Source organism: Corvus cornix, chromosome 1 (genome assembly GCF_000738735.6).
Source record: "Corvus cornix cornix isolate S_Up_H32 chromosome 1, ASM73873v5, whole genome shotgun sequence".
Taxonomy (NCBI): Eukaryota; Metazoa; Chordata; class Aves; order Passeriformes; family Corvidae; genus Corvus; species Corvus cornix.
In genome coordinates, this window is record NC_046332.1 from 22,199,038 (window position 1) to 22,225,393 (window position 26,356).

Consider the following 26,356-nt stretch of genomic DNA (forward strand, 5'->3'; position numbering starts at 1 on the left):
GCGAAGGAGGCTGAAGCATCCACTCACAGCGACTCACTGCCGTGAGAGGAAAGCTGACTCCCAGCTGCCACTGGAGTATTTGTCAGAGCAGCGATTTTTCAATAGCTGCTGAGTATTTATGTTTTCCAAACTGTTGTGGCATTTTCCCTTTCTTACTCAAGAACACTCAGTAGTGTCAAGAGGCCAGACATCCATGAAACAGAATCTAAGTGTGTTTTAGTTTTGTGAATGGGCTGCTGAGCAGTTGGTGTCAAAAAAACCCCCAGAAGTCAGCGTTGGTTTCTGTTCCATTTTTTTTCCTTCACTCAGCCCCCAGAGACCAACCTCACCTTGGGTGGAACAGGAGAGCGTGGCCAGGCTTAGCCTCGAGCCCATCCCTCAAAAGGTGATATTACCAGGTGTCCCTCAAAGAGAACAATGGGCATTTTTGGAAGCACGAATATCAAACACCAGGCTCCAGGGAATACTAGGAGTGGAAGGTGTCCCTGCCCATGGCAGAGGGGTTGGAACTGACCCAAACTATTCTGTGGTCGTTTCCTGAGGTGGCGAGCTGCGCGCCGCCTGCCGAAGTTCGTTCTTCCCCTAATCTGCGGGCTCCCACTCCACACGAAATTGATTTACTTTCAGCTTTTCAATTATCACAGCTGAACCTCCCTGACGTAAGAGCAACGCAACTTCTGCCGCCAGCCTTCGGTGGAGCTGCGCCCTTTGGTGTAGGCGGCACCACCTGGCACTCCAAGCCCCTGTAAGGCATCCGACACCCACAGGGCGCACGGGAGGCGGCCGCCGCGGCTGAAATGCCCTTTCCCCCCAGTCACGGAGTTGTCAGAAAAAGCGCCCATGGGGACCTCCGAGCACATGGGGCCACCAGCAGTGGGGGACGCAGGCCTGGGCCGGGGCGGGACGGGACGGGGCTGGGCGGGATGGGCTGGGCGGGACGGGACGGGGCGGGCTGAGCTGGGCGTGGTCGCCCTCGAGCCTTGATTTCCGCCCGGGCAGAGAGCGGGTGGGCAGCAATGCGGCTGCTGGCTTCGCTCCTGTGCTTTGTGCCCTTCTTGGGTAAGCTGTGAGAGGGCGGCGGGGACCTTTCCCGAGCCCTTCGCTTTTGTCCCTTCCTCACTCCGTGCCGCGCGGGGCGGCGGGAGTGGGGCACCCTCGGCCGCCGCTCCTCGGGCATTCGGAAGGGCGTGCTGGGTCCTGGGGAGCGGCGGGAGCGGGCGCGGCAGGGATTTGGGAGCGGCGGGGGGTTCCGAAGTGCCCGGGGAGCTGCCCCAGCCGCCGCCACGGGCGCTGCTGTGGCGGGGGCTCCCTGCGCGGGGCGAGCGGGGCGTCCCTGGCCGCCGGCTCGCTGCCCTCCCGAGGCGTGGTGAACACAACCGGGCAGCCGCCTCTCTCCCGCGCCTAAAATTAGAATTACATATCGGCCATCAGCACGTTCAGGACCTCCCCACCCTGTTCTCGGCATCCTGTGCCCCGTTTGTTTCAAACTTGTGTAGACGGGGAGTTTGGGGTAGGGATGTGTGTGGTTTTTATGGCACACGCGCACGAGGAGTTAACTCCTGCCTCGCTGCGAAGGAAGCAGGGCCACAGCACGAGGGCAGCCTCCTCCTCCTCATACCGGGGCGCACGTTTGCCTCCGGGTCCTGAAGTGTTAAGGAAGTCAGGAAACCAGCTTTTATTGTAAAAGTATTCTTGTCATCCCTAAATGTGAAAATGCTGTTTATTTTGTATTCTGTGTTCCTTCTTGCTCATGGATAAAGCATCAACGTTCTCAATTGTTTTGTGTTGCTTTGGGGGTTGTTTTGTTTGGTTTTTGTTGTTATTTGGTTGGTTCGTGGTTTTTGTTTTTTTTTTTTTTAGAAGTAAATTATTACTATTAACTGCTATCGAAATATTAATCAAAGGCCTTTTTAATTCAAATGCCTGAGGAGCATAACCCTTACACCCATAGCCCTTGCAGTGGGCTGTGAACATGAGAAGTATAAACAAAATTTGCTGAATTTTGAAATTGAAGATGGATGTACAAACTTTCTTCTTGTCATCAGAGTGAGCTGCTATTGCTAGATTGGCCAAAAAGCATGATTTAATCTGTGAAGATCTTCTTATCGTTCCTCTCTTCTAAGGGATTTCTCCTGACTTTGGGTTTTGGTTTTTTTTTGCTTTGGGAGTTTCCTCAATGTGACTAAAATAGGAGCTATTATATCCCCCTGTTTAAAAAGGAACTTCTCCGCTGCTGAAAGTTCTGAGCAACTCCCTGTGATTTCCTCCTGTTCCAACAGTCTTCAACTTGCTTTATTTAATTGAGATTGTGAGATCCTGTTCTGTAAGAGCGTTAGGGGTCCAGGCGTGCAGGGAGGACCAGTGGAGAAGCCAGGACACTGTCCCCCTGCATGAGTCTGTCTGCTGATGTTAAGCCTTAGCTGCAAGTTCTTATCTCGCCTGCAGTGCTTTTGCAGAGGTTTCTAATGAGTATGACTCAGGCATGATTAACTGAGTATCCTCTTGTAACTCTTTCTGCAGTCAAGGCTCTTTGTTACCTCGTGTTATGTAAGTTGGCCTGCTGTTGATCTGAACATCTGATCCCTGTGCTATAGACTTATCCAGAAAACAAGGTTCCAGGTTCCAAAGAACATACAATTCAAAGGCAGAGAAGATGGTAATTGGACATCTGGAGAGGATAATAGTGGCTTCAAGTATCATAATGTCCTCCTTTAATGAAAAACATAGCTAGTTCTGTTGTCTTCTCTGTAAAACTTTAGAATCAAAGTGGTTGATTATGGCAGGAGATCAGGAATGCAAACTCTTTACTGTTGTTCAGTAAACTAAACAGGCATGATTTCACACCATGATTTTGTTTGTATGCTTGCACTATTGCTGTTATGTGTGTGTTGACTGTTGTAAATGTTTCATGTTGATTTTAACAAGGTAAAATAATCTATCATCTCTCTATGTGAAAATCAGACCCTGGAAGTCAGACTGATCTGCCCAAGTGCATAAAGCAAATCAGTAGCAGTTCAACTTGGCATGCAAGTTTCTAGCCTTGCAAACACCTGTTCTAAACACCAGGATGCTGTTGGTAGATCCTTATCCTCTATCAGCCTTCCCCTCCTGAATCCCTTCTCCATCCAAGTTTAAAGCACTGCGCTTGTCCCAGTCATGTTGCTCAACATCTGGAGTAGGGGAGGAGATGTGCTTCTTCATTCCCCTGTGGGATCCAGAAGCTGCAGTGTAGCTTTGGTGTCTTCAGAATTCCTACTCACCACATAGGGCATTCCTGCTTTTCACAATGCCAGGCCAAGTCAGTTTTTTATCTGTTAAAACCTCAGGCTTGTCAGTTACAGTGCAAAACCTCTCCTTGAGGCTATGGAAGGACTTAGATTTTTAGACCTACCAGGAGTGTGCTCCTACAGTTGTTGGAAGTTCAAGACAAAACTGTGTTCAGATTTGGGATTCTGGATGTTGTATGTGCATGGGAAGAAAGTCAATGTGGTGTCTGTGGCCTAGTTTGGTGAAGGAACCCACAGAGAGAGATTCACCTCCCTGTAGGAGGTGAACAAATAATACCACACCAACAGGAGGATTGCAGGGCAAGCCACACCTGTGGGGATGGTCTTTTGCACTGCAGATGGCAGCCAGACTTTTACTTGCTTTAGCTGTGTCAGGATCCTGCCCCAAAAGCAGAGAGGATGTGGGAAATAAGCTGGATATGAACTAGAGCACCTAGAAGCATTCTGTGTCTGTAGTAAGGCTCATCTGAAAGCCAGACAACTCCTTCAGAGTTCTGAGGGTCAGCTCTTTGTCATGCAGTATAACTGCCTTCTAGTTCTTGCATATTTAGATGGATTCCTTAATGCCATTTTCATTGTATCCTTGCATTAATGGTTGCTTCATTTCCCAATTCAACTTCTTTATAAAAATTGAGTTAAACTGAGAAAACCTGGTTCACCTAAAAGCGGAAGTTGCCATCTCCAATACTGAGCATAGACTGATAACCTGAGAGCTGATAAAAATTATTCTTTGTTTTAGACTTCTTCTGAGAGTGACCAGCATAGAAACCAGACTTACTTCAATATGGCTTTTTGTTTCTGTGTCATTAGGCAGTTCAACAAGTTTGAGCTGGCTTTTTTTTTTTAATTTTAAATTTTCCTGTGTTTTTGTCTCTGTACACAGAAATATGTGCTCCTTCCTTTCCTTTTTTTTGAGAAATCCCCATGTTTTTCTGATCAATGTTTCTTCTGTGTCTCTCCACTTCATGAGAGGTGTCATGGGAACTACATTACAAGACATTGGGATGAATGGGGGAAAACCTGGACTCCTAACAAATTTGGGTTGTTTGTGGAATGTGGTTATTTTGTGTGTTGCTAATAGAAATGTCAAACACAATTTTAAATAGTATAAATGGAAAAATCAGTTATCAGCACTGTCAACCTGACACCTGCTTGTGTTGTCCTGTAACCTTACTCCTGAATTTTCCTCAATAAATAGAGGAAGTTATAAATTCCTCACAGAGGAAAAAAATCAAACCAGACGTCTGCCCTCTGCTTAAAAACTCTTGATAAGAGCTGAAGGTGTTATATCATATTAAAACCAAAATGAAGCAAATAATATTTTTGCCATGGCTATTTAACACTACAGGATGAACACAGAGTGAAAACTTTCTGATAGTTTCTTGCCTTAATGTAATTAATGGTCTTAGACTTTAGATAGCCAGGATCATCTCTGGATTGCATACACAGGCTGCTTTGATTCTGAGTGTGTTAAAGGTGTTCATCAAGAAAAGAAAAAAAAAGTGTGTCTAGGTTTGTCTATTTTTGGTTTTTTCCTTACTGGTCCTCCTATCTGCTTACAGCCTCAGGAGAGCCTGTTGGCCGTGTTCAGGGTAGTGTGACTGTAGGCTGGCTGGGTGATACAGGCTTTGTAAGAGACAGAAGTTGTAATTTGGAGTATGTTTAAGCTGGTGTTGCCACAGGTCGAGAACAGTTCCTCTCCATGTCATTAGTTTGTGCCATCCTTCATAAGTAGAACTGCAAAGATGATCTGGCTGAAAATTCTCTCAGTTGAAGGAAAAAGTTACCAAGAGAGATTATCTTCTCAGTCCTGTTGATTATGGAGCCTACATAAAGACTGTGCTTGTACAGCATAGGAAGTGCTGCTATCTGAATATTGGGAGTAAGTGACCAGAGGGTTTGGAATCATAAAATGGTTTGGGTTGGAAGGGACCTTAGTGATCATCCAGTTCGAGCCCTCTGCCATGGGCAGGGACACCTGCCTCTGGACCAGATTTCTCAGAGCCCCATCCAGACTGGCCTTTAACACTGCCAGGAACGGGGCACCCACAACTTCTCTGGGTAACCTGTTCCATTGTCTCTGGACTGATTTTGAAGTGCTGCTTTTTTTCATAGTTCAAGGTAGGCTTAAATGCAGAGCAGTTTTGTCCCTAAGCAAAGCCTAGAGACTGAAAAGAATCAATATTCTGCAGGACACAGTGATCCTCCCTAATAGTTCACCACCGCTAAAAGTGGTGATTGCCAGGCCTCTTCCTCCCTGGTCTGTTCCAGTGCCAAACACCTTCTGGGTTAAGAACCTTTTGTTAACATCCAGCCTAAACCTCCCCTGACACAGCTTCAGGCCATTCTCTTGGCTCCTGTCATTGGACAGATCTCTTCACCTCAGAGAAGAGATCAGTGTCTGGCCCTACTCAATGTTCTTGCTCTTGCTTTTCCCTGTTTCGCTCGCTTCTACTCCATTCCATGCACATCGTGTTCCCGTGATGAGTCACATACGGGAATTACAGTCCTTCTGTGGGTTTTTTGTTGTTTCTTTAGTTGGAGTGGGTGTTGTGTCAAGTTAACTGTCAGCAGATTGTACTGTCTGTATGACTATGTCACTGCAGAAACAGGCAGACCAATACAAGGGAGAGGGAGGTAAGTCCATCCCCATGCTTTTGGTCACCAGCTTAGTTTAAAAATAACCATGTAGCTTTTGTGTGGGAATGCTGCATGTTTTGCCCTTGCTTAGGGATATGACTGAAAGTATGGATTTTGTAGTGGGGTGTTACGAGCAAGAGTGTTTGAGATTGCTTAAAAAATCACTGTCAAGGGTATGAGTAAAAGATTTGATTTTAAGAGACAAAGCATGACAAGTTTGTTGGCAAGATTCACTCTACTACTTACAGGACAGCTAAGGCACAACAAGGGAAAACAAGCAACAACAAAACCAAACTAAATCCAGGCAATCAAAACAGAAATGAACTGAGAACTATCTGGGGGGGTGTGTGTATTTAGGTGTGTGTGTGTGACAAAAGACAGTGCAGGCAAGGATAAAAAGGAACACAGTCCAAAAGCTTAACAACACTCAAACTTAACAATACTTTAACTTAACTTATACCTTAAGCCTAACAATTTAACACAGGAAAAACAGTTACTTTATACCTAACTTAACTTATAGCTTAATTTATAGCTTAACCGTAACATTCTAACGGAGGAATAACACTTAACAACATTTAACCTAACTTATAATTTCAAAGTTACAAGTAGCAAGTCAGCAGAAGAACAATGCTTAGCAACACTTAATGTAGCTTACAACTTACGTTTAATAACTTAGCAAAAGAACAACACTCAGCATCATTTAAGTAAGCTCCTAACTATAACTTAGCCTTACTTACAGGCCTAACTTACTTAGGTATCTGAGGTACTTAACAAGGAAAGCAGCATCTCTCTCAGATTTGCTATAGCATACGCGCAGGTGCAGGCACACTGACAGAAACAGTCAGTACAAGCAAGGTACCTGCAAACAATTCCATTCAGAGGCCAGTGAAATACTCACTTTGGATGCTTTTGCATCTCCTGACAGGTGAAGGATTGGGCCTCGAGCAGTGAGGGTATCAGCCCAGGATATGCTGTGTTTTGGCGATCCTCCAAGTATAGCAGACCTGAAGGTTTGCTGGCTCTGAGAGGCATCCCCCTCAGAGGCAGATGCTGATCACAGCCCGTGGTGGCCCAGGAGAGCTCAAAAGGCTCTTGTTTTGGACCGCTGCAAGAGAATGGGCTTCAGTCGTAACAGTGTTTCATCCTGGACACAGTGTGGGCTGGCACTTTCTTTGAAAGTGTGAGAACAGGAATATTATGCCATTCAGAAAAGAGGAATGTTTTCCAAGGCTGGTCATAGGGAAAATAGGAGCTTTGTTAGCAATTCCTGGAAGCAGACAGTATTTCTGATAAGCTCAGAAAAAGCTGAGCCCAGAGGCTGTTTTCAAGGCCAAGGCCTAGCAGGCATTTCTCAGATCACACTCCAACCTGGAAAAGAGGAGGGGGGAATGCACCACCACATGGGAGGGACCCAGGCCTGTTGCTGGGTGCCACCCTTGGTCCTGCCTTTGCTGATGTGTAGAGCTCTGTGGATGCAGGCAGCTCTGCATTGTCTGGGAGGAGCAACACACACCTCTGTGAACATGCTGCAGTATGCAGGAGAAAACCTCTGCTTTGGGTGTTACATGTGTAGGATTTGCATTCATTCCTGTGCAAACCTGATTTTATCTTGCAACAGCCTGGGTTGCTGCTACAGCTTATTGTCGTCTGTGTTCTCTCTCTCCTGATTGTAGCTTTTGCCTGTGCTTTTATACCATGGGTCTAAGTGCTTTCTTACTGGAGTTTGGGAAGTGGGTTGTGTTTGTGGCCTGTGGGGGAATTAAGAGGACTATGGTTGGTGTATATTCCCATAGTCCTTCTGGACTGAACATCTATTTCAGGGTTTTCTGCACCTGGTGGTTTTGAGGGCTAGCAGGGAACATATTTGGCCCTGCTAATTACAGTTGCTGGGAGAATTAAAAATTTTTTAAAAGCCTTAAAAGGGGGTAGTTGGGAAGTTACAAAAAAAATCAAACAAAAATCTGCTCTTTAAAAAGCCCTGCTCCTGAAGCAAACAGTTCTTTGCCATAAACTAAGCAGTAAGGACTTTTCCACCAAGTTTTGGCAGGTGGAATGTTTGTATCTTAATGGTAATAGGAGAGCCTAGCTGCTGCCTGTATAGACCTAATATATCCCTGTATGCATTTCAAATAGGTATTTGAGACCAAAAAAATTAATGATAGCATTAAAAATAAAAAGGGATTAGCTTACAGATGTTCTCCAAAATAACTAGGCCTTACATCAGCTCCAAGAAAAATAGTCAAACCAGGTAGATAAATACAGTAATGAAGCATTTATTGCTGATAAACGGACAAGTAAGTAATGAAGCATTTATTGCTGATAAATGGAGTATAAAGTTCTACTTAGTCTGAGCTGAATATGGATACCTTTAGCCTGCTAAAATGCTGAAAGAGTCAAAAATAGTCTGGGGAGTATTAAAACTCCAGTACAGCACTGGGTTCTGTGGGTCTGGCTGCTGGAGAAATGGGAGCAGAAGATGATGTAGACAAGGTGAGGTGGTGGGTTTGCAGAAGAGGCTTTGCCCACGCAATGTTAACTCCTCTTTATCTGTGACACTTTGAGCATGTGATTTGACTGGAAGGAAAGAACACTAACACTTGGCATAAGAAGGAATCTGGAGTGGATTTTAGGCAATACAGGAGCAGTTAGTGTGATGATTTCTGTAGAGACTACTGGAGGCCTTAGCACAGCAGTATTTTTTTTGTGTGAACTTTATCTGGGAATAATAGGCTACAATAAGGAGAGAGGGAGAAAGCAGAGAAACTTAAAAAAAGGCAGTTCTAGCCTTCCAAAAAGAGTGTGTGAGAGAGTGTCTGGTTGTCATTTCTCCTTCTTTGCACACTGCTGTGGAATGGGAAATAAGTTTTCATTTAAAATAAATAAGAAAAATGGGGAAGGGTTCCTTAGGAATTTATAAAACATAATGACACATGCTTTCTCCAGAAGCTCGAACATGCGTGGTTATGACCTTATGCAACATTTCTGTATGATTTCTTCAAAAAAAGGAAGCTGACAGCGCTAAGTGAGAGACTTCTTCACATTTTCTCTCAACCAGTGAAGCAGGGAACTAAAACCAGAGACTGGGTTTTTTAAGATGGGAGGAGATAACTTATCCTTGAGGAATAACCATTCCTTGTCCTGCTGTTGGGAGCCCTGAATGCCCTTGGGCAGGAGCTCTTCAGCTCCTTGCTGCCAAGCCTTTGTTTCACCAGTCAGCAAGAAAAGAGTGTGCTGAAGACAGCAGTGCCCCTTGTGCTGAGCAGAACCTGTGAAGAGAAAATGTGGGTTTTTTTCAGCTCTGCTCTCCTTCAGTCTCATTCCTGGGCTTGAAGAAGCAACAATTTTGCTCTCATAACTCCAGCCTAGCACTTATGACTAACTGAGAGTAAAGACATGGAGTGTTTACCAGGATCAACACTCAAACTTAGGAAGTTATTAGGGGTTGGCTGAGCAGTGGTGGCTGTCCTTGCTCATGTTCTTAGTTCCCAGCAAACAGCTGCTGTCCTTCCTGAAGGCTCTTGTCAACAGCCACTGTGGTTTGGCTTGTGCTGATGTCAAGCCACCACAGCTTGACCACCCCAAATCTACTGAGAGGTAGAAATTCACGGTGGGAAGAGCAGGGAGTATTTCTCCATACTAGGAGTACTATAGGTCCTTAGGCAGTGAGGGGTGACTTCTTGAGGAATATGTGCTCCTGGAAATTGTCTTTTGCGGGCAGAAACAATGAACTCTACACGATTCAATATGAATCAGGCAGAAGCCACTTTATTGATGAACTACTGTCCCTGATACACAAATCTTGCTTTCCCTGCACGCGGTCATGTGTAATTGTTATTGGTTAAGGCCTATTTTCACACGCTACTTTATGCTTTATGATTGGCTCTTGTATGTGTGTCACATTGTCCCTCGTGTATGTCACAACTGTCCTTCAGTTTGCATTTTCTTATCCTTTTCTTCCTTTGCTTGTTCCTCGTTCACATCCTCCCCAATGCTGCTTGTTCTTTTCTCGCAACCTTCCCATGGACTTTCTCCCCTGTTCAAGTCCTTCTGTCTTACATGCTCTGGATTTTCTATCTTATGGCTGGTTCACATTATGTCCATTTTCTAATAAAGGCATGGTTTCCACAGTCTTTAGGAAACAGAAGTCTCTAACAAGGCTCCAAGCTTCGTCAGATCAAAATAGCGTTCCACCCCACCCAACATCTTGCAATCTTGTGGTCTCCAGACACAAATTCTGGAGCTCATGCATTCTTTTTCTTCTGGAAATCATTAATTGAGATGTGTGGAATGAGATGCTCAAGTGAAATGTTTAAATCTTCCTGAACAGGGTAGACTACAAAGAAAGTGGGTACGTTGTGTTGAAAAGATGTGGGAGTTGATAGCTTACCCTGATTACTTCTACAGTCCCTGTACCTGGAAAAGGCCACCATGTAAGCACAGGCAACAAGAAGCTGGAACTCTAATGGAGCAAGAAGAGTGCTTTAATGGGTAAATTACAAACAGATTGGATATTCCATAAAAAGCAAGGCATGGAGAAGACATGTGTGTGCAGTTCTCTACCCAAGCACACGGAAGTGCATTTCTGTTGCTTGTCTTCAGTGTCCTGTCAGAGAAAGTCTGTGTTTCTCTGGCGTGGCAGAAGACCTGATGAGCGCTGTTCTTTGTCAGTGGGAAAAGAAGGCCTAGCTGACCTTTCTGTCTGCTTTCATATGGAAAGGAGATAAGATGTGGAGAAAGATGGGTTTTCTGGACTCATATTCAGTGTAGGGAAGACTTGTTTTGGTGTGATAAAGCTGTAGTATCTGCACTGGTTTAGGAACAGCAGTAAGTTTGCCTACAATGATGACATGAGAAGCAAGGGAAGCACAGAATGATATAGGAATTGGTGGTTTCGTAAACTGATGCCATTTGGGAAAAAATGAAAAAAGATCAAACCCAAAATAGTAGCTGTCACTTGGAACCAGTTGGCTTGAGGAGTAAATATCTGAAATATTTGTTTCACCACGCACAGTTATTGTTTAATGGGAAGTTTTGCATCATGCAGATCGGGAATCTTGATTTAATATGAGACCTCATTTGTATCTTAACCATGCCCTTCCTTCTATGTAGTAGTAAAAAGTTACCAGCTACTGTGGAGAAAAATTGATTCCTAAACACAAGTGTAGCTTGAACTCAGTACCACAGTGTTTTTGTCTATGTTCCTGTCTGCCATGGCAGTGATCTTGCAATTGTTTTAGAGCCGCTCAGAGCTATTTGGGAGGAGGAGGTGACTGCTGAAGACTGAAGCAGGGACACAGAGATGCTGATGGTTTAAAGGTTGTGGCCCCTTCCTCACAGCAGGATTTTGTCTGTTAGATCAGTAGGGTTTTTTTCCTCACAAATGCAGCTGTTTTCAATGAAAATTAGGAAAAATCTCTTACCTCTCTTCTATTGTGGTTTATTTATGTTGAATGCCTGGGCATTTTTAGCAGAATGTAATTGGCCAAGACTGAAAGCAGTAGAGATATCTGAACAGCTTCATTCTTGCTGACAGCTCTGTTAGATCTCAGAGGCTGGGATGCTGTTTCACATATATTGGCTGTGAAATAAACTTGCTTAAGTGACATTTCAAGGGAAATCTCTAATAACACCATGATTTCAGCACAGGTGCTTTGAACTCAGTAGCAGTTTTGTGTGAGAAGTGTGCTTTTTCAAAACTGTAAGTATTCATGCTGGAAAAATTGGGTTTATTTCATCAGCAGGAACTTCAGTCTGGGTGTTCTGCAACAAGATGTTAAAACAGATTTTGCTAGTGATAATTCTTCTTTAATATTTTTCACCAGATCATGGGCAGGAAGCCTAATTCAGGTGAACAGAGGGAAAGTACTGAGTATAGGGGGGCTTAGGATAGGGAGGATCATCAGGGCAATGATTCTGCCTGGGACCAGATTGTGGAAACTGAATTCCTTTCCTGTGCCTGTCATACAATTGTGCTGGCAGCCTGGGTTTGGGTAATTCCTAACTGATGGGTAATTCCTAACTGATGCAGCAACTTTGTGATGTCCTTCTTGCCTAAATTTGAATGCCTCTGATATTGCATATGGCATTAGTCAAGCAGTGTTTTATAAAATGATTGTTAAAGTAACTTTTTCTTCCCCCCCCCCCCATAGCACACATCTACTGTGAGGACGTCTTTGGCATCGTGGGAGAAAATTTTACTTTTCCAGTAAAAATAGACCAAAAAGTAGTGGAAACTACCTGGAAGAAAAACAAGGATAAAGTGGCTGAATGGGAAGGGCTGAACAAACCAACGTATTTTGGTCGTCTCTGTAACAGGAGTGTGCTTATGGAGAATGGGTCCTTGACTATAGTTGACTTGGAGAAGGATGATGCTGGTGCATATGAGTTACAGTACCGGGATTCTATGAAAGATCACTACTTAAACTTCGTACTTGTTGTGTTAGGTAAGTAGTGGAAGAACTGCATAAAGAATGTGAACCACCTTATTCACTTTAAAATGTCTAGAAAGGGGATTGTATATTTGTCAGGGAAGCAAACAGAAACAGAGGGGGCGGCTGTTCTTTGTCTCAATTTTAAGTTGCTTAGGCACTTTGAACAAATTTTCAAAGGTGGCATCTCATTTGTGTGCCCATCATTACTCACCTTGGAATGACTTCTAGAATGTGTGCAGATGGCACACTGCACTTTCAAGTAGACAGCCAAACTTTTGGAGCAATCTGACCAGGTAATCCCAAACATTATGTACCTATTAAAGATGTTCCTGCAGGCATATTATACGTGCTTCAATATCTGTGGCATCATCCTGTGTAGATCTACTCAGCCTCACTAGCAGCCTTTGGGAAATAAGTGTGTCTATTAGTCCTATGGGCAGTGAGCCGTGAGGATGCTTGGACTAGGCATGGAAGAACCACAAACAGGTGGTTTACAGGTCACTTTCAGAAACACATTCCTCTCTCATGCACATGTACACACTTGCTCACACTTTTGTCTATGCACTCTCCTGCTGGTTTTGTTGCTCCAGCCCTTGTCCCGTGCTGAAATTCTATGTAGTTTATAACTAAAGTAATACAGAATGTTTTCTCTCCTTCTAGATCCCCTTCCAGAACCTGAAATAAGCTGCAACACCAGCGATCGTAAACTTGTGTTAAACTGTGCAGCAAATTTCCAGGGGCCTCTGAATTACATTTGGAAGCTGAGTGACAATCCACAGAGTCATGAGAAGCAGGAGCTTTCCATCCGTTTGGAAGATGTTAATGCTACCACGAAAGCTACATGTATCATTAAATTCTTACAAATGGAAAGGAGCTCTGAAATCTCCTTGATGCAATGCCTTTCAGATGAAAACGGTAATGAATGTGTCATGTTGCAAACACAGGTCTGAGAGGCTTGGTTGGGAAGCAGCATGGCCTTTGTAAGATTTCTTCTGACTTCCCGGGAAGTTAAATTTAAAGAATAAAAGCATCAGAAGTGATTTGTCTGCTAAAAGTTTGTGTAAAGTTTGGGAAAAGTATCAGGCTGACAGTTTGATCCCCCTAGAAAGATACTTTTTGCAGGGACCTCCACAGAAGAAAGCCTTTAGCTATGACTTGATTGAGTAATAATAAAGATTAGAAGATCTCTTCTGAATCTTCTGGCCTTATGTAATTACTGCTAATGCCTTGCCCTCTTTGTACTGCTCTCCATGAATTGAAGTGAAACTATTCAGCCATTTCAAGCGAGTCATCTAGCAGCCATTAGATAAAATAATTTCTCATCTAGGATGTCAGTGAACATACTTCTTTCCTCCTTCATAGAGAGGTATAAAAAGTAGAAAAGAGTTTTCCTCCTGTTGCTTATTGCTTTGGGACAGCCTTCAGCTTGAGGCTTGCATTTTTAGGGTTTTTTTAAACACAGAGTGAGGACCTGTTTGGAACCATGTGGTTTGTAGGGTGTGTAAGGCAGTCCCTAACTGACAGTATTGCTCATTTCTGTGCAAAGTCATTGTCATGGTTTACTAGTATAGAATTTTTCCTTTACTGGAGTTATGTGTTAGAAACTTGTTAGAAATGAGGGATGTGATGGGTTGACCTTGGCTGGCTGCCAGGTGCCCTTCAGGCTGATCTGTCACTTCCTCTCCTCTGTGAGGCAGGGTGGAGAAAATATGACAGAAGCCTCATGGGTTGAGGTAAGAACAGAGAGAGACCATTCAGCCATTACTGTCACAGGCAAAACAGACTCAACTTTGGGAAAATGAATTTAATTTATTGCCAAAATCAGAGCAGGATAATGAGAAGCGAGCAAATCTAAAACACCTCACCCAGACCCCTCCTTTCTTCCCAGATTCAGCTTCACTCCCTGTGGAAGGTATCTATTCAGCTTTATACCGGCTAGTGCTTGTATTTCAATGCCTTAGAAAGCCTCGAGCAGCCTTGAGAGGTAGCACGGGCGATCTAGCACTTTAGTAGCTCTAAAATCGGTACCTGAATCAGCTGCAGAGCAAATACCATCAGCAGAAGCAAAGAGGGAGAAATATAGCTCCCTGCTCGCTCAATTCCCTGCAGTTAGAAGCCTTCAAATGAGACAGACGACCAGAGATGTTTACAGGAAAGTAGCTGAGCTGAGAGAGAGGGCGTTTGCCTCCCCTCGCCCATCTTTATTAGGAGAAGGGGAAAGGGGAGGACTGGGGGCGGACCCGGGGTGAGCGGCCAATCAGACACTGCTGAAGAGTCTGAGTTACATTTGGCTTTGCCCGCGCTTGGAACAAAGGAGCTCAGAGCACAGGTCTTTGGGAGGGGGGAGGGGAAGCTCAGAACAGGCAGCAACAACTCCCCATATCATGACCTCATCTCCCTGAGTAGTGCAGGGGAACAGGGAATGGGGCTTGCAGTCAGCAGACAGTTCATTACACACTGTCCTTCCTCCTTAGGGGCAGGACTCCTCACTCTCTTCCCTGAACTAGTGTAAGGTCCCTCCCACAGGAGACCTCCATGAACTCCAATATGAATCCTTCCCACAGGCCACAGTTCTTCACAAACCGCTCCAGTGTGGGTCCCCCACAGGGTCACAAGTCCTGCCAGCAAACCTACTCCAGTGTGGGATCCTCTCTCCATGGGGCCACAGGTCCTGCCAGGAGTGTGCTCCAGCGTGGGCTTCCCATGGGGTCACAGCCTCCTTCAGGCATTCACCTGCTTCTCTCATCTGTTGTCATTCCCTTCTCACCCTTGCTATTGTTGTACAGCAGTTTTTCCCCTTTCTTAGAAGTGTTATCCCAGAGACACTACCACAGTCACTGATGGGCTCTGCCTTGACCAGCAGCAGATCCAGCTTGGAGCCAGCTGGCATTGGCTCTATATGACATGGGGGCAGCTTCTGGCATCTTCTCACAGAAACCATCAAAACCTTGCAGTGCAAATGCGATACACAATATTTGCTGAAATTTCATTTGTTTGAAATCTGGCTCAGCCTTTCGTAGGCCAAGAAGTGGAACAGCCATTGCCTTTCAAGGGATGTGCCTTCACTGAAATGAGGTACTTCACATGTAACTGTCCTGGACCTGGCTGAAGGTTTTGCTGATAATTGACTGGTGCATTAATTTATTGAGGTTACTTTTTAAAAAATACCTATAAAACATTTGGGGCTGTATTTCTACTGAGCTAGTGTATCATACAGTTGCTTTTTAACTAAACAGTCTCTTTTGGTTTTTTTTGTTGGTGATTTTTTTTTTAAGGAGGCAGTTCTTCCAAACGAACCAGAGGTGCTCTTTTTGGAGCTTGCATCCTTATAGCTGTAGTAGTCCTAGTATTCCTGTTCTACAAAGGTATGTATGACACTTCCTTACAGCTTTATGTGCTTCAAGATTAAGCTCATCTAAGGTTCTGTAGAATGGATGAAAATTTCTGACCATTGGATGTTTTGTTAAAACAGTAGAAGAAACAAGTCCAATTCAGGCAAAGACTAATATATTTGAAGGAAATAATGTACTGAACTTTCTTGCATTCTGACACTGGGCTCTGAGTCCTAGGAAACACGGCAGTTTGCATTTCCATGTTTCTCCTTCAGACTGGGTGTTTGATTTACTGCATGTTTCTACTTACCAAATATTTGTAGCCTCTCCCGTTCCTACCTGGGCGTGTTTTCATAGCATTTTTTGAGAGCATCATAAAGCTGCCCTCAAGATCACATTTACTGTTGGGACGGGCTTATACCAGGGCTGAATATCATATGCCGAGTCTAATCTGACAACTCAGTGTGGTCAACTGATAAGTGAGACCTTCTGTGCCTCCTGTCAGCCTGTATTGCCATCATCTTGGAGTTCTGTATTTGTTTTTTGATCCATCCCTACACTGAATTCAAGTATCTTTTTTGTAAGTCTGACACTTTAATCAGAAATGGTAATTATAGGCTATCACTGTGTATTTCTTTTTGTGCTGCATTTTTGGATTTGTGTCAAATTGTCTTCTGGTTTGAAAGAGGGGCACACCATCTTTTCTCTTTGTGCTGGAGAGAGTCCCAAACAGGAATACATTTCTTCATCCTATTCATGCTCTGCATGGAAAATTCATGTTGACTTCCAGATGGGGCCACAACTTGGAGGTGGCTGCAGGGTGAAGAGTACTGGATGCATCCCATCTGGGAATGACTAATTGATGATATTCTGCAGGGAGGCTTTGATCAGGACATAAATAGATACATATTGCATGTGGACCTTATGCTTTCCTGCTCATAGTCCATTTAGTTTCTGTTGGCATGGAATCATAAAATAAACTAGGTGGGAAGGCATCTCTGGAAGTTTCATCCCACTTGCTGCTCAAAGCATGACCAACTTCAAAGCTAGATCAGGTTGCTTAAGGCCTTGTCCAGTCCAACTTTGAATAGTTCCAAGGATGGAAATTCCCCAGCCTCTTTCAGCACGTGTTTAAGTGCTGAATCACTCTTGTAGGGAAGGATATTTTCTTTATTTCTCTTAGGGATTGCCCTTTGGCAACTTCTGTCTATTGCCTCCTGGCTTTAGGCTCTATACTTCTGAGAGGAGTTTCCTTTTTTTCTGTAGTTAGTTGTAGACAGCAGTTAGCCATCATCCTCTTAGTGTTCTTGAGGCTGAGCAAACCCAATTTTCTCAGCACCTCCTTGCACAGCTCCTGCCCCTAGACATCTTGGTGGACATTTGTTAGACTAACTTCAGAAAGTAGGTGTTTTTACATTAACTGGGAGACTAAAACTAGAGAGAATACTCCACATGTGGTGTCACAAATATTGAATAGAGAGGAGGAATTATTTATGTGTTTGGGCTGACTGCACTTCTGCTAACACAGCCCAGTATTTGGAAGCCTTCTACTGCAAGGGCACATTTTTCTGAGTGATGTTCAGCTTGTTCATGCTTTCAAGTCTTTTCCAGCAGAGCTGTTTCCTAGCCAGGCAGAGCCCAGCCTGTAGTGGTCCATGGGGTGACTGCAAGAGATTCAGGACTTTGTTTCCCTTTGAATATCACGTCTTTTCTGCCAGCACATTTCTCCAGGTTGTTGAAGTCAATTGGAGTGGCAATCTTGCCTTCCAGCATGTCCCCTACTCTCCCCAGTTTGATGCCATCTGCAAACTTTCTGAAAATGTCTTCTTTGTCCTTGCTCATGTTGGTGGTGTTAAACAACACTGCTCTTGGTGACAACACGCAAAGAATGTCTCTCAAAACTGACCAGCAGTTAGAATCAAAGCAATTCTGTTACTTCCCTTGAAACAATGAGTGTTTGAACATGCAAGAAAATAAACCTGTTATACCTTGGTAGGATAAGCATTGCACAGGTATAATCAAACAGCAGAGATTTGCTGATTTAAGTACAAGACTCAGAATCAGGAATTGTTAAGCACTACCTTAGATTTGATTAGATGTGTTCTGACTTGCTGTCGCAGGAGACCCATTCTGTTGTTCTCTCACTGATTGTCTTTCCCTCAAAACAGTATTTCATTCTTTGTTCTTTCTTCAAGTCAAGTATTCAGTTGCATGTTCTCAGTGAAGTGTATTTTCTTTTGTTTGGGGGTGGGAGAGGGGGATGGAATGGATGGAAGCCGTCAACAAGTTTCTGAAGGCACAAAACTTTATTTCTGAGTCATTTCTCCAGGTATTCTATTTGCTTGTGTGCAGGTATAATTAACTTTGGAAGAGGAAGAAACACTGCTCAGAACAGTCCAGTGAATGGCTCAGGTAAGACAGTGTCAAAATGTGTGGAAATCAGACCGGTGCTTGGTCTGGGCTTGTCAGTTTTTATTCTGTGTCAGTGTAGTCTTGCATTGGAGAAGTAAAGGAGTAAGTTTTCTTTGGGTGCAGTGATTTTTTTGCAGGTCATTAATACATACTTTCTAAAACAAATACATTTCTTTATAGGAGAACATGAGCAACTTTTCCATGGGGACAGCCAACAACAGCCTACCTCACAGGGAGGTAAGAAACCTGTATTCTAGGGTATTAATGTTTCTAAACATCTGCTGTTGGTTGGAGCAGGGAGTCTGATTTGCTTTTTTGGTTTTTTGCAGGGTCTGAGCTTTTGAATTGGTTTTCAGTGTGTGCACAGGCAGACTCAAAATCTCAGTTGGGGTCCAATATTGGATGATTATAGGGACCTGCATTTAATGAATGTGTTAGTGGGGCTGGCAAAGTTACTGACAGTGAGTTGGCTGAGAATTTCCTGGTCAGCAGCTGTCTTTGGAAGTGAATTACCTTTTTAACAGTGGAGAATTGGGGATGGTCTAAGGATGAGGGCTGGAAAAGTGCACACTGTAGGGCAATCTGTCATTCCTCTCTTCCTGTCCAGATCTCCATCTGGGCTTCTGCTGTCCATTCTAATCGGCATTGGGGTTTTTTTGGTTTGGGGGGTTTGTTTGTTTGTTTGTTTGCGGATTTTTTTGTTTTGTTTTTTCTAAGTGTTTTGTTGGAGTGGTTTTGGGTTTTCTTACTTCCTTAATTTGTAGCAAGATTGTTCTGTTCTCTGGCTTCTTGTGTTTTGGGATGTGGAAATCACTCTATATAGTGAGCAGCTAAGGAAGGGGACAACTCATTTAGTCTGTGCTCCTTTCATAAGGGTGAATTTGGCTATCATGTTCTAGCTTTAACATATATGAGTCTTGTTGCCAGGACTGTGGTCTGTTTTTAGGAACCAAACTAAATCAACCCCCAAGGCAGTCAAGCAGACTGGGGAGAGCAGGGGAAGATTCTTAAAAAATATTCTGTTACCAGACCAAACAGTGTTTCAGTGGGGAATGGCCAAAGCTCCTGCCATCAGGTGCAGGCTCAGTGCCCTCTTGGAGTGTTCTGGTGTTGAGCTCACAGTGCCTTCATGTGGGATGCTCAGTCTGGTACCTTACATTTGTTAAAGCTGTGGTTCCAGCCCATCGTTCAGAGACCACTGAAGTTGAGACTAGGGATGAATCTGAAGGCAAAAAAAGGAGAAGGATGGGTAGGGGAAAAAACCAATAAACCCTGCAAAACGCCTCATTTTGGTACTGCACTTACATTTGCTTTAGAATGTTTATTTTAAAGGTTCTTTAGGGTCTGCAAAGAGGAAGGGTTTAAAGTTACAGTATTAGTGCAACACAAAGATGAAGTAAAAAAGGTAGATGCAGATTCTCTTCTCAGTTATCTCTGGCTTTTTATGGCAGATTTGTGCAGCTTTATCAGTAGATCTACTTCAGCAAGACTTTTGTAAAGTTGTAGGCATAAAATATGAACAATGTTGGTCATGGTCTGGGACCTTAAGTGGTTACTGGAGGGAAGTTGAAGTTGAAATTAATTGTGAGTCCTTAAAGTGGCACAACATACTGCCATATCTGTTGAAAGTGTTATGATGAAGTTGTCACTTTAAGGCTAAGTTGCATATTTTGCAGACTGTTGTGCTGCCTCCATACACATTTCTGGAAAAGGATTTCTGTTTTCTTGCAGCTACATTTTCACAAGCTGTTCATAATGAGAATGAAGAACCTGAAGCAGGTAACAAGTGAGATGGAGCCCTAAAACAGAGGAATATGAAGGGGGAAAGTAATTTTGCACATGGCCTTTTGTAGTCCAAGCCATATTAGCATGTTCTTAGTATAGAGTTTACCATTCTCCTGTTGGCTTAGAAGAATGTGTTGCCTTAGGAACAGGAAACGTTGATGGGTAGATCACTAGAAGAGAAGTCAGAAAGACCTGGGGCCTGTGTTTGGTAAACAGGAAAACAGCACAGAGCAAATACCTTCTTGGGGCTTTACCCTCCCTCTTGAGGAGGATGATGGTGCTTACTGTGTTTGCAAACCATTTTGCCAGCTGTGGGAAAAAGAACTAAGCATGGAAGAAAGAACCCCTTTTTACAGTAAATAAGAAAATTACCCTTTTGTCTAATGTTACCTTTTATTTGCATGCAAAAGAGTGCAAGGATATTTTTATAGGATGTCATCATGGGTAGGTGGTCTTTGCTTTCTGCTGGAAAGAAACACACGACCTTAGACAATAAAATGCTGTGGCTTCAAAGCTTTGTATTGATTCCAAATAGATACAAGCCTCGGCACATCAATTTAGAGACGGGATGCTTACCAACTTGCAAAATTCGTATTTGGGAGATACTTCATCCAGAAATGTGCTTCTCTAAGGAAAGAAGCCTGCTGTATCTTCCATTTGCTTTATGCTTTAGGAGACTTTTGACTGCATTCATGAGGCAGCTAAGCAAAGCTCCAGTTTTGTTTTCTTAGACCAGTCAGTGTAAATTTCAAGGAAGTTCTGGGACCTGTATTTTTTCTAGAAGTTCTTTTAACTCCAAAGGGCTAGTGAAATTGAACATTATTGTTCAACTTGAGAAAAAAAGTCAGTTTTTTTCCCCAGTCTGTTGCACTAGTGATTCATTCAGTCCCTAGCTCTTCCACCATTTTCCACAAGTGGCTGATAATAGGGGGGTTGGAAAAGGCAGAAGTCTAAAGGAAAAAATCACTAGTGATGACAACAAGGAAAAGGAAACTCAGAAAAACTCAGAGCCCCTGGAGTTTGCTGTATATTCTTCCTGCATGAATTATAATGGGTGTAGAACAGCTTTTTTTCATCTGAAGAAATAGGAATTGTGAAGGTGTGGTGTACTGCGGGATTGTCTTATCACTTGTGTAATTATTTCCATATACATAGACATGGATACAGGAAAAGGAGGCTTATTTTATGCCTGTCTTAAAGTAGAAAGGAGTGAAACACACAGTTCAGGCAAAAGAGAAATCAGGTCCATAGATAAAGGTTGTCAGTTTGGACACGAGATGCAGAAAATAAAAAACTTTCTTTTGTTGCAGTATAGAACAGGAACATCAGGAAGGGGAGTTAGTGCGCCTCTGTGCAGTACACCCAGCAGCACTTAGGGAACAGACAGTCACTGCTCTCCAGATGGGAAGTTGTAGGCGAGGCTCTGGTGTTCTCTGAGATGTGTGTACAAAGCAGTTCCAAGCAGGGCTTCTGCTGATAGCACAGCAGTACTGAACTTGGGGAGGAGAAGGTGTGCTCTGAGCCCTAGACTGCACAGAGCAGTGGCCTGTGCTGGGGAGGGGCAGAAGCAATGGACTGTGCTCCTGTGAGACTGCAGTTGTTCTCTGATCTCTTTTCAGACAGAGAATTGAATGAGGAGGACAGTGCCCTGAAAGACAAGCAGATAGTTAAGAATGGTGTAAATCAGGAAGGTAAGTGCCTTTTCTATGGAGCAGTCAGTGCTATTGACCCAGTAAGCAAACTGGCCATGATCTCTTCATAGAATCTGCTAAGTTGGAAGGGACATATCAGGATCATTGACTCCAACCCCTGGCCCTGCAGATGGCACCCCAATAATCACACCGTGTACCTGAGAGTGTTGTTCAAACACTTCTGGAGCTCTGTCAGGCTTGGTGCTGTGACTACTTCCCTGGGAGCCTGCTCCAGTGCCCAACCACCCTCGGGGTGAAAAACTCTTTCTTGATATCTGACCTAAACCTCCCCTGACTCAGCTTCAGGCCATTTACTTGAGTCCTGTCACTGGTCATGAGAGTGAAGAGATCGTACCTGTCCTCTTCCCCACACAAGGAAGTTGTAGACTGTGTTGAGGCCTCTCTTCAGTCTCTTCTCCTCCAGGCTGAACAAACCAAGTGACCTCAGCCACTTCTTGTAAGGCTTCCCCTTCAGACCCTTCACCATCATCATGGCCCTCCTTTGGATGCTCTCCAGTAGCTTTTCTATGTTGTGTATACACATAGAGCTGCAACTAGCAACTCAGTCTGATGCAATAGAGCCACACCTTGACGCTGAGCAAGGCAGGGGACTGTATTTGTCTTCTTATCTCTCCTCAGACACCTTTAGGAACAGCAGCGTGTTGGCCAACCATGCAGATGAGCATGGCATAAATGAAGGAGGTAAGTGCCTGGACTGTGGAGCAGCCTTTGTTCATTGTGACTTTTGCCTAATGCCACCTAATGGGTGGCACCACAGGCACTGAGTGCCTCCCCTGCTTGGCATTTACAGGGTGTGCAAGGGATCATGGAGACAGTAGAGTCAGGAATGGAGGAGAGAAGGAAGGTGTTGGATGGTGATCCCATGGGAATGGGGCATGTTGGTCAGGGTTACTACTGTTGCCAAACAAATGGCCCAAATCTCAGTCAGATTATTCTTGATCCATCTGGGCCAGAGAGTCAGAGAGTTGTGAGGTCCAGGACTGTCTTGAGTATTGCCTTTGTCCTTGCAGAGGTGACCCAGGATGCAGAAGGTAGAGATGGGGAGCACCTGAACAACTCTTCCAGCTGCAGTAAAGAAGGTATGTGAGGGTGAAGCTCTCTGTGTCTTGGGAGATTGTGCTGACTGACACTGAGGTTGACTGTGAGTAGTTTTCCTTTCTTGGAAGAAAAATGAAAAACGTTGTTTTGTCTGTCATACAGTCCTTACTTGAGTGGTGTAACTATGAGCATCTCATACTAGTTTCTGCTTTTTGTATTGTAGATGAGTGGTCACCAAACTTTTTGTAATTGTCTACCACATCAGTAAAATACTTTGAACATGCATACCCAATTGATGTATACTTATAAGTTGTATACAATTTTTACCATACTCAAGTATTACATACATTATAAAACATGCACAAAATAAATTAAAAAAAAATTATAATGATAGAGCAAATAGTATTTTTATTTTTGAATTTTATTACTGGTGCAAAAATATTTTTTTTCTGCACCTCAGTGGATTGCCTTGTGCACACCCATTTTGGAGTCTGCTGATAAAGATAATCCATTTAAAGATTCTCAAAATGCACAGCCATGTGAAAGCAGGTGGCACCTTACTGCTGCAGAGTTTTTTGTTCTGCCAAGTTTGATACTTCTGTTGAATTACCAGCCAAGCAATCACATCCAAAAATTCTGGTATTTGCTGAAGACAGTGTTGAAAAGAAGGGGGAAAATAATTTCCAAATGTGAGGAAGCATGGATGAATGGAAGGGTGGGAGGGATTTAGGACTGAGTACAAGAAACCTGACTCTGATGCAGACAAAACTGCTGATGAAGCTGTCATGAAAAAAGGAAGCAGGCTGTGTAGCTGCAGAGGAAGCTGTGGTGTGTCGTAATAACTGAGTCAGATCCTGTTAGTTAACAATGAGTAATACTGAAAGCCAAATGAAGTAAGTCAGTGTATTATTCCTGGTCCCCGTGGTGTGCTGCTTTGCTGGGCTAAACTGTGCTCCTGCGTCACCCGTAAGGGTTTAGCGTCTGCAACTGCTCTGTTGTTATGTCATGCTGAGGCACCAGATGTGGCTGTGCTTCCTTTGGTGCTGTTTGCAAACCATGTGAGAACAGAACATTTTGTGTGTTTTGAGGATGGGGTATGAAAGCTGATGCCTATTCCTGCAGCTGTAGAATGAGAGAACCCTATTTCATATTCAGACCCTCTCACTGCACAGACCCAAAGAAGCAGCACACAAACACTCACCACACACACACAAGTGGATTTTTGATTGGGTTCTTTAGTATCACCACCAAGGTAAAGCAGTAAACCTGCTTGGATTTTAAACATATAAATCATAAAAATACTTCAGGCCTATCCAGGAACCTGTGAGAACCAGACTAGGGACAACTTTCTTTTTCTCATTTTCTAGAGAGTTGCATACCATATGTCACCATACACTGCTCTCCTAGACCATCTCCTGGCATCCTAGGTTGGAGTGAGGCTGGGCTAGAGATTAGTGGAAGGGACAGGTAGTGCTATCAAAGTGGGAGCAAAGACCGAAGGGCATAGTGCCTTGGCACATCCAGGTGGCTCCCCTTAGAGAGTTGCTATGTGTGCAACAAGATGGAAACACCAATGTAAGTGGGCTTGTGTGTGCTTTACTGGAAATCAGCCTGGTTAGAGGCTGATGCATGTTGCATGTGATGAGTTAGGCTGGGCATGTAGTCTTGAACTTTCTGCACTGTAACTTCCCTTGGCCTTCAGTCTCCTTGCTTGTCAAATATGAGCTGTATTTTCAATCCTCAAAAGCGAAAACTCCAAAAGCACCCGGCATTACTGTGTGGAAGAAATAGCAGCAGCAGCACATGCATGTGTGAAGCACAGCTGATACTGAGATTATAGACATAAAACATTTGCACAGAAGTAGTGTCTTAATTGCCTGGTTCTGTGATCTGAAGTCATGGAGTCAGAGCAACTTCACAGGTTACCAGATGCATAGCAGGTGGCTGGCACTAAGTAATAAATGTTCTAACTGTGCTCTAGTTGCAGAGGAATGTGTCTAAGCATGAACAGATAATTTGGGTAAAAGGTTTAGTGGCTATCAGATAGCATGTGTCATGTACCTGCTCTAACTGGATTGTTATGCATCACATGAGAGTGTCTTGGTGCATCTTCACACCACCTCATTAGTATTTAAAGCTTGCAGTATTCTCATATAGCTAGTTCAATTTCTAGAAGAAAAGACACAGTAATTCACCTGTGTGCTTTTTGTATTCTTTTGTTTCAGATCTTAAATCAAAAGCAAGTAATTCCGTTGCTGCCCACACAAATATGGAAGAGAAGCGGTAGAATTCAACGGTGAAGGATGTGCTACTTTTTTCCTTGAAGGTCTTCCACGAGCAATGAAGTTATCAGACCTTCATCAAGAAGCACTTAGAAGACAAGCTGAAGTGTTTCCAGTGCCTATTTTTCTTTCCTCAGAAAAGACAGCTTCCTTTTCTAGTGCTACTATGTGAAGAAAAATAGGCCAAACCATAGGCCAAAACATTTTAATTGTTTTATATTTGGTTTTAACAAACAGTGCCGTACTAACACACCAAGGCCTCTTTGTAGTTGATATTTAGAGATTTACAAAGTTGTATATATATTTGCATGAATGGGGACAAATCAAAAACTGATCAGCTTTCTATTCACTTTTTTATCAATACCCTTTTACAGTCAGAAAAAAACTTCATCCTTCAGCAGACCCAGAAGGATGGGAGCTGGCATTTTCTAGCCTTGGTTCTCCAACAAGAACTCAATACTCCGGACAAAGCTGTGTCCTAGAGTTGGCAAGCACCTGGCAAACTGATAATCTCTTGACAGTGGTTCACTTTGTGATAAACTACATTTCAGCTTTTCCTAAAGCTTTATATATTTTTTTTAACTTTTAGGACCTTTTTTTTGATGCCTTATCTCTTACTGCACATTTTTTCTAGGAATGTCAGCTTACCTCTACTCATTTCTAAGGAACAACACTGTATCTTCAAGGTGCTTGAGACTAGAACAAAAACTTGAAAACTGAGATCATATATATAATGAAGCTCAGAAAGAATCAAAAAGAAAAACACCATGCATTAATGTTTTCAGAACATCAAGCTATGGAATGTTTTTCATTATGTTTACATGCTGATTGTTCATAAAAGTTGAAAGCTATTTTAGTTCATTTTAACTTGGTGCATGTAAAGAATCATGAAGGTTTGACACTGGTAACCAAAGATCAGAAGCTCCCCATTCAGCTTTCCCCTTGTTTCAGTTTACACCCTTTCCACTCACACAATTTCTTCTGATATTTGCAGCTGTACTGGATGAGTGTTCACAAGTCATTTTTGATAAGACTAGACCTTTTACCTCTACTGTTGTATGTAAATATTTATAATTTATTAAAGTACTCAAGATGTAAAAAGCTTTGCCTTTTTTTTTTTTTTTTGCAATATATTAATGTCCTGTGGGTTTAACTTTCTCTTTTTTACCTTTTCTTTTCTGTTTCATGAGTTCTTTTACTCAGAGTTTGAATTAAAATGCAGGAGACCAAAAATTCATCTTTGGACTTAGTTGTTTATTATAGCTTATCTATAATACAGCTGCACAGAGTGTGCTTTCAAATTAACAAGATGGAAAATAGCCCTGAGTTCTAACTTCCAAGGCTTTTTAAGGTCTAAATTAACCAATTATGAAATACCAAGTAATATGTTTTTACTTATAATCCAATTACTAACTTTCTGTGACCTGCAGTGCGGGT

The 26,356-nt window shown here is 43.2% G+C and overlaps 2 protein-coding genes across 5 annotated transcripts in view; one reads left to right on the top strand and one right to left on the bottom strand.

The window, feature by feature from the left end:
* PLA1A (phospholipase A1 member A) overlaps window positions 1-7,126 on the bottom strand; it is a 28,384-nt gene extending 21,258 nt beyond the window's left edge. The window contains exon 1 of one of the 2 annotated variants that reach the window (XM_019283758.3): window positions 6,826-7,126. In XM_019283758.3, coding sequence (XP_019139303.2) covers window positions 6,826-6,959 — 134 coding nt within the window. In that variant the 5' untranslated portion in view covers window positions 6,960-7,126. The remainder of the gene's footprint in view (window positions 1-6,825) is intronic. The other variant, XM_010395954.4, reaches the window with a different exon arrangement.
* Window positions 959-26,022, top strand: CD58 (CD58 molecule). 3 transcript variants are annotated; one of them, XM_039558608.1, is made up of 11 exons: window positions 959-1,059; window positions 12,077-12,370; window positions 13,019-13,273; window positions 15,634-15,723; window positions 18,043-18,102; window positions 18,283-18,339; window positions 19,834-19,881; window positions 21,507-21,578; window positions 22,218-22,280; window positions 22,610-22,678; window positions 24,863-26,022. In XM_039558608.1, exons 1-11 carry the CDS (start codon window positions 1,017-1,019, stop codon window positions 24,922-24,924), a joined length of 1,113 nt encoding a protein of 370 aa, XP_039414542.1. In that variant the 5' UTR covers window positions 959-1,016; the 3' UTR covers window positions 24,925-26,022. The 3 variants fall into 3 exon arrangements, with proteins under 3 accessions (XP_039414542.1, XP_039414546.1, XP_039414552.1); XM_039558612.1 differs by lacking the exon at window positions 19,834-19,881; XM_039558618.1 differs by lacking the exon at window positions 15,634-15,723.
* Window positions 26,023-26,356: the final 334 nt, after the last annotated feature.

Excerpts from the sequence above, each read along its gene's own strand:
- CD58 (XM_039558608.1), top strand. The coding sequence starts at position 1,017 with ATGCGGCTGCTGGCTTCGCTCCTGTGCTTTGTGCCCTTCTTGG. Across the intron at positions 22,281-22,609 it reads GCATGGCATAAATGAAGGAG|AGGTGACCCAGGATGCAGAA; the intron begins GTAAGTGCCTGG and ends TTGTCCTTGCAG. Across the intron at positions 22,679-24,862 it reads TTCCAGCTGCAGTAAAGAAG|ATCTTAAATCAAAAGCAAGT; the intron begins GTATGTGAGGGT and ends CTTTTGTTTCAG.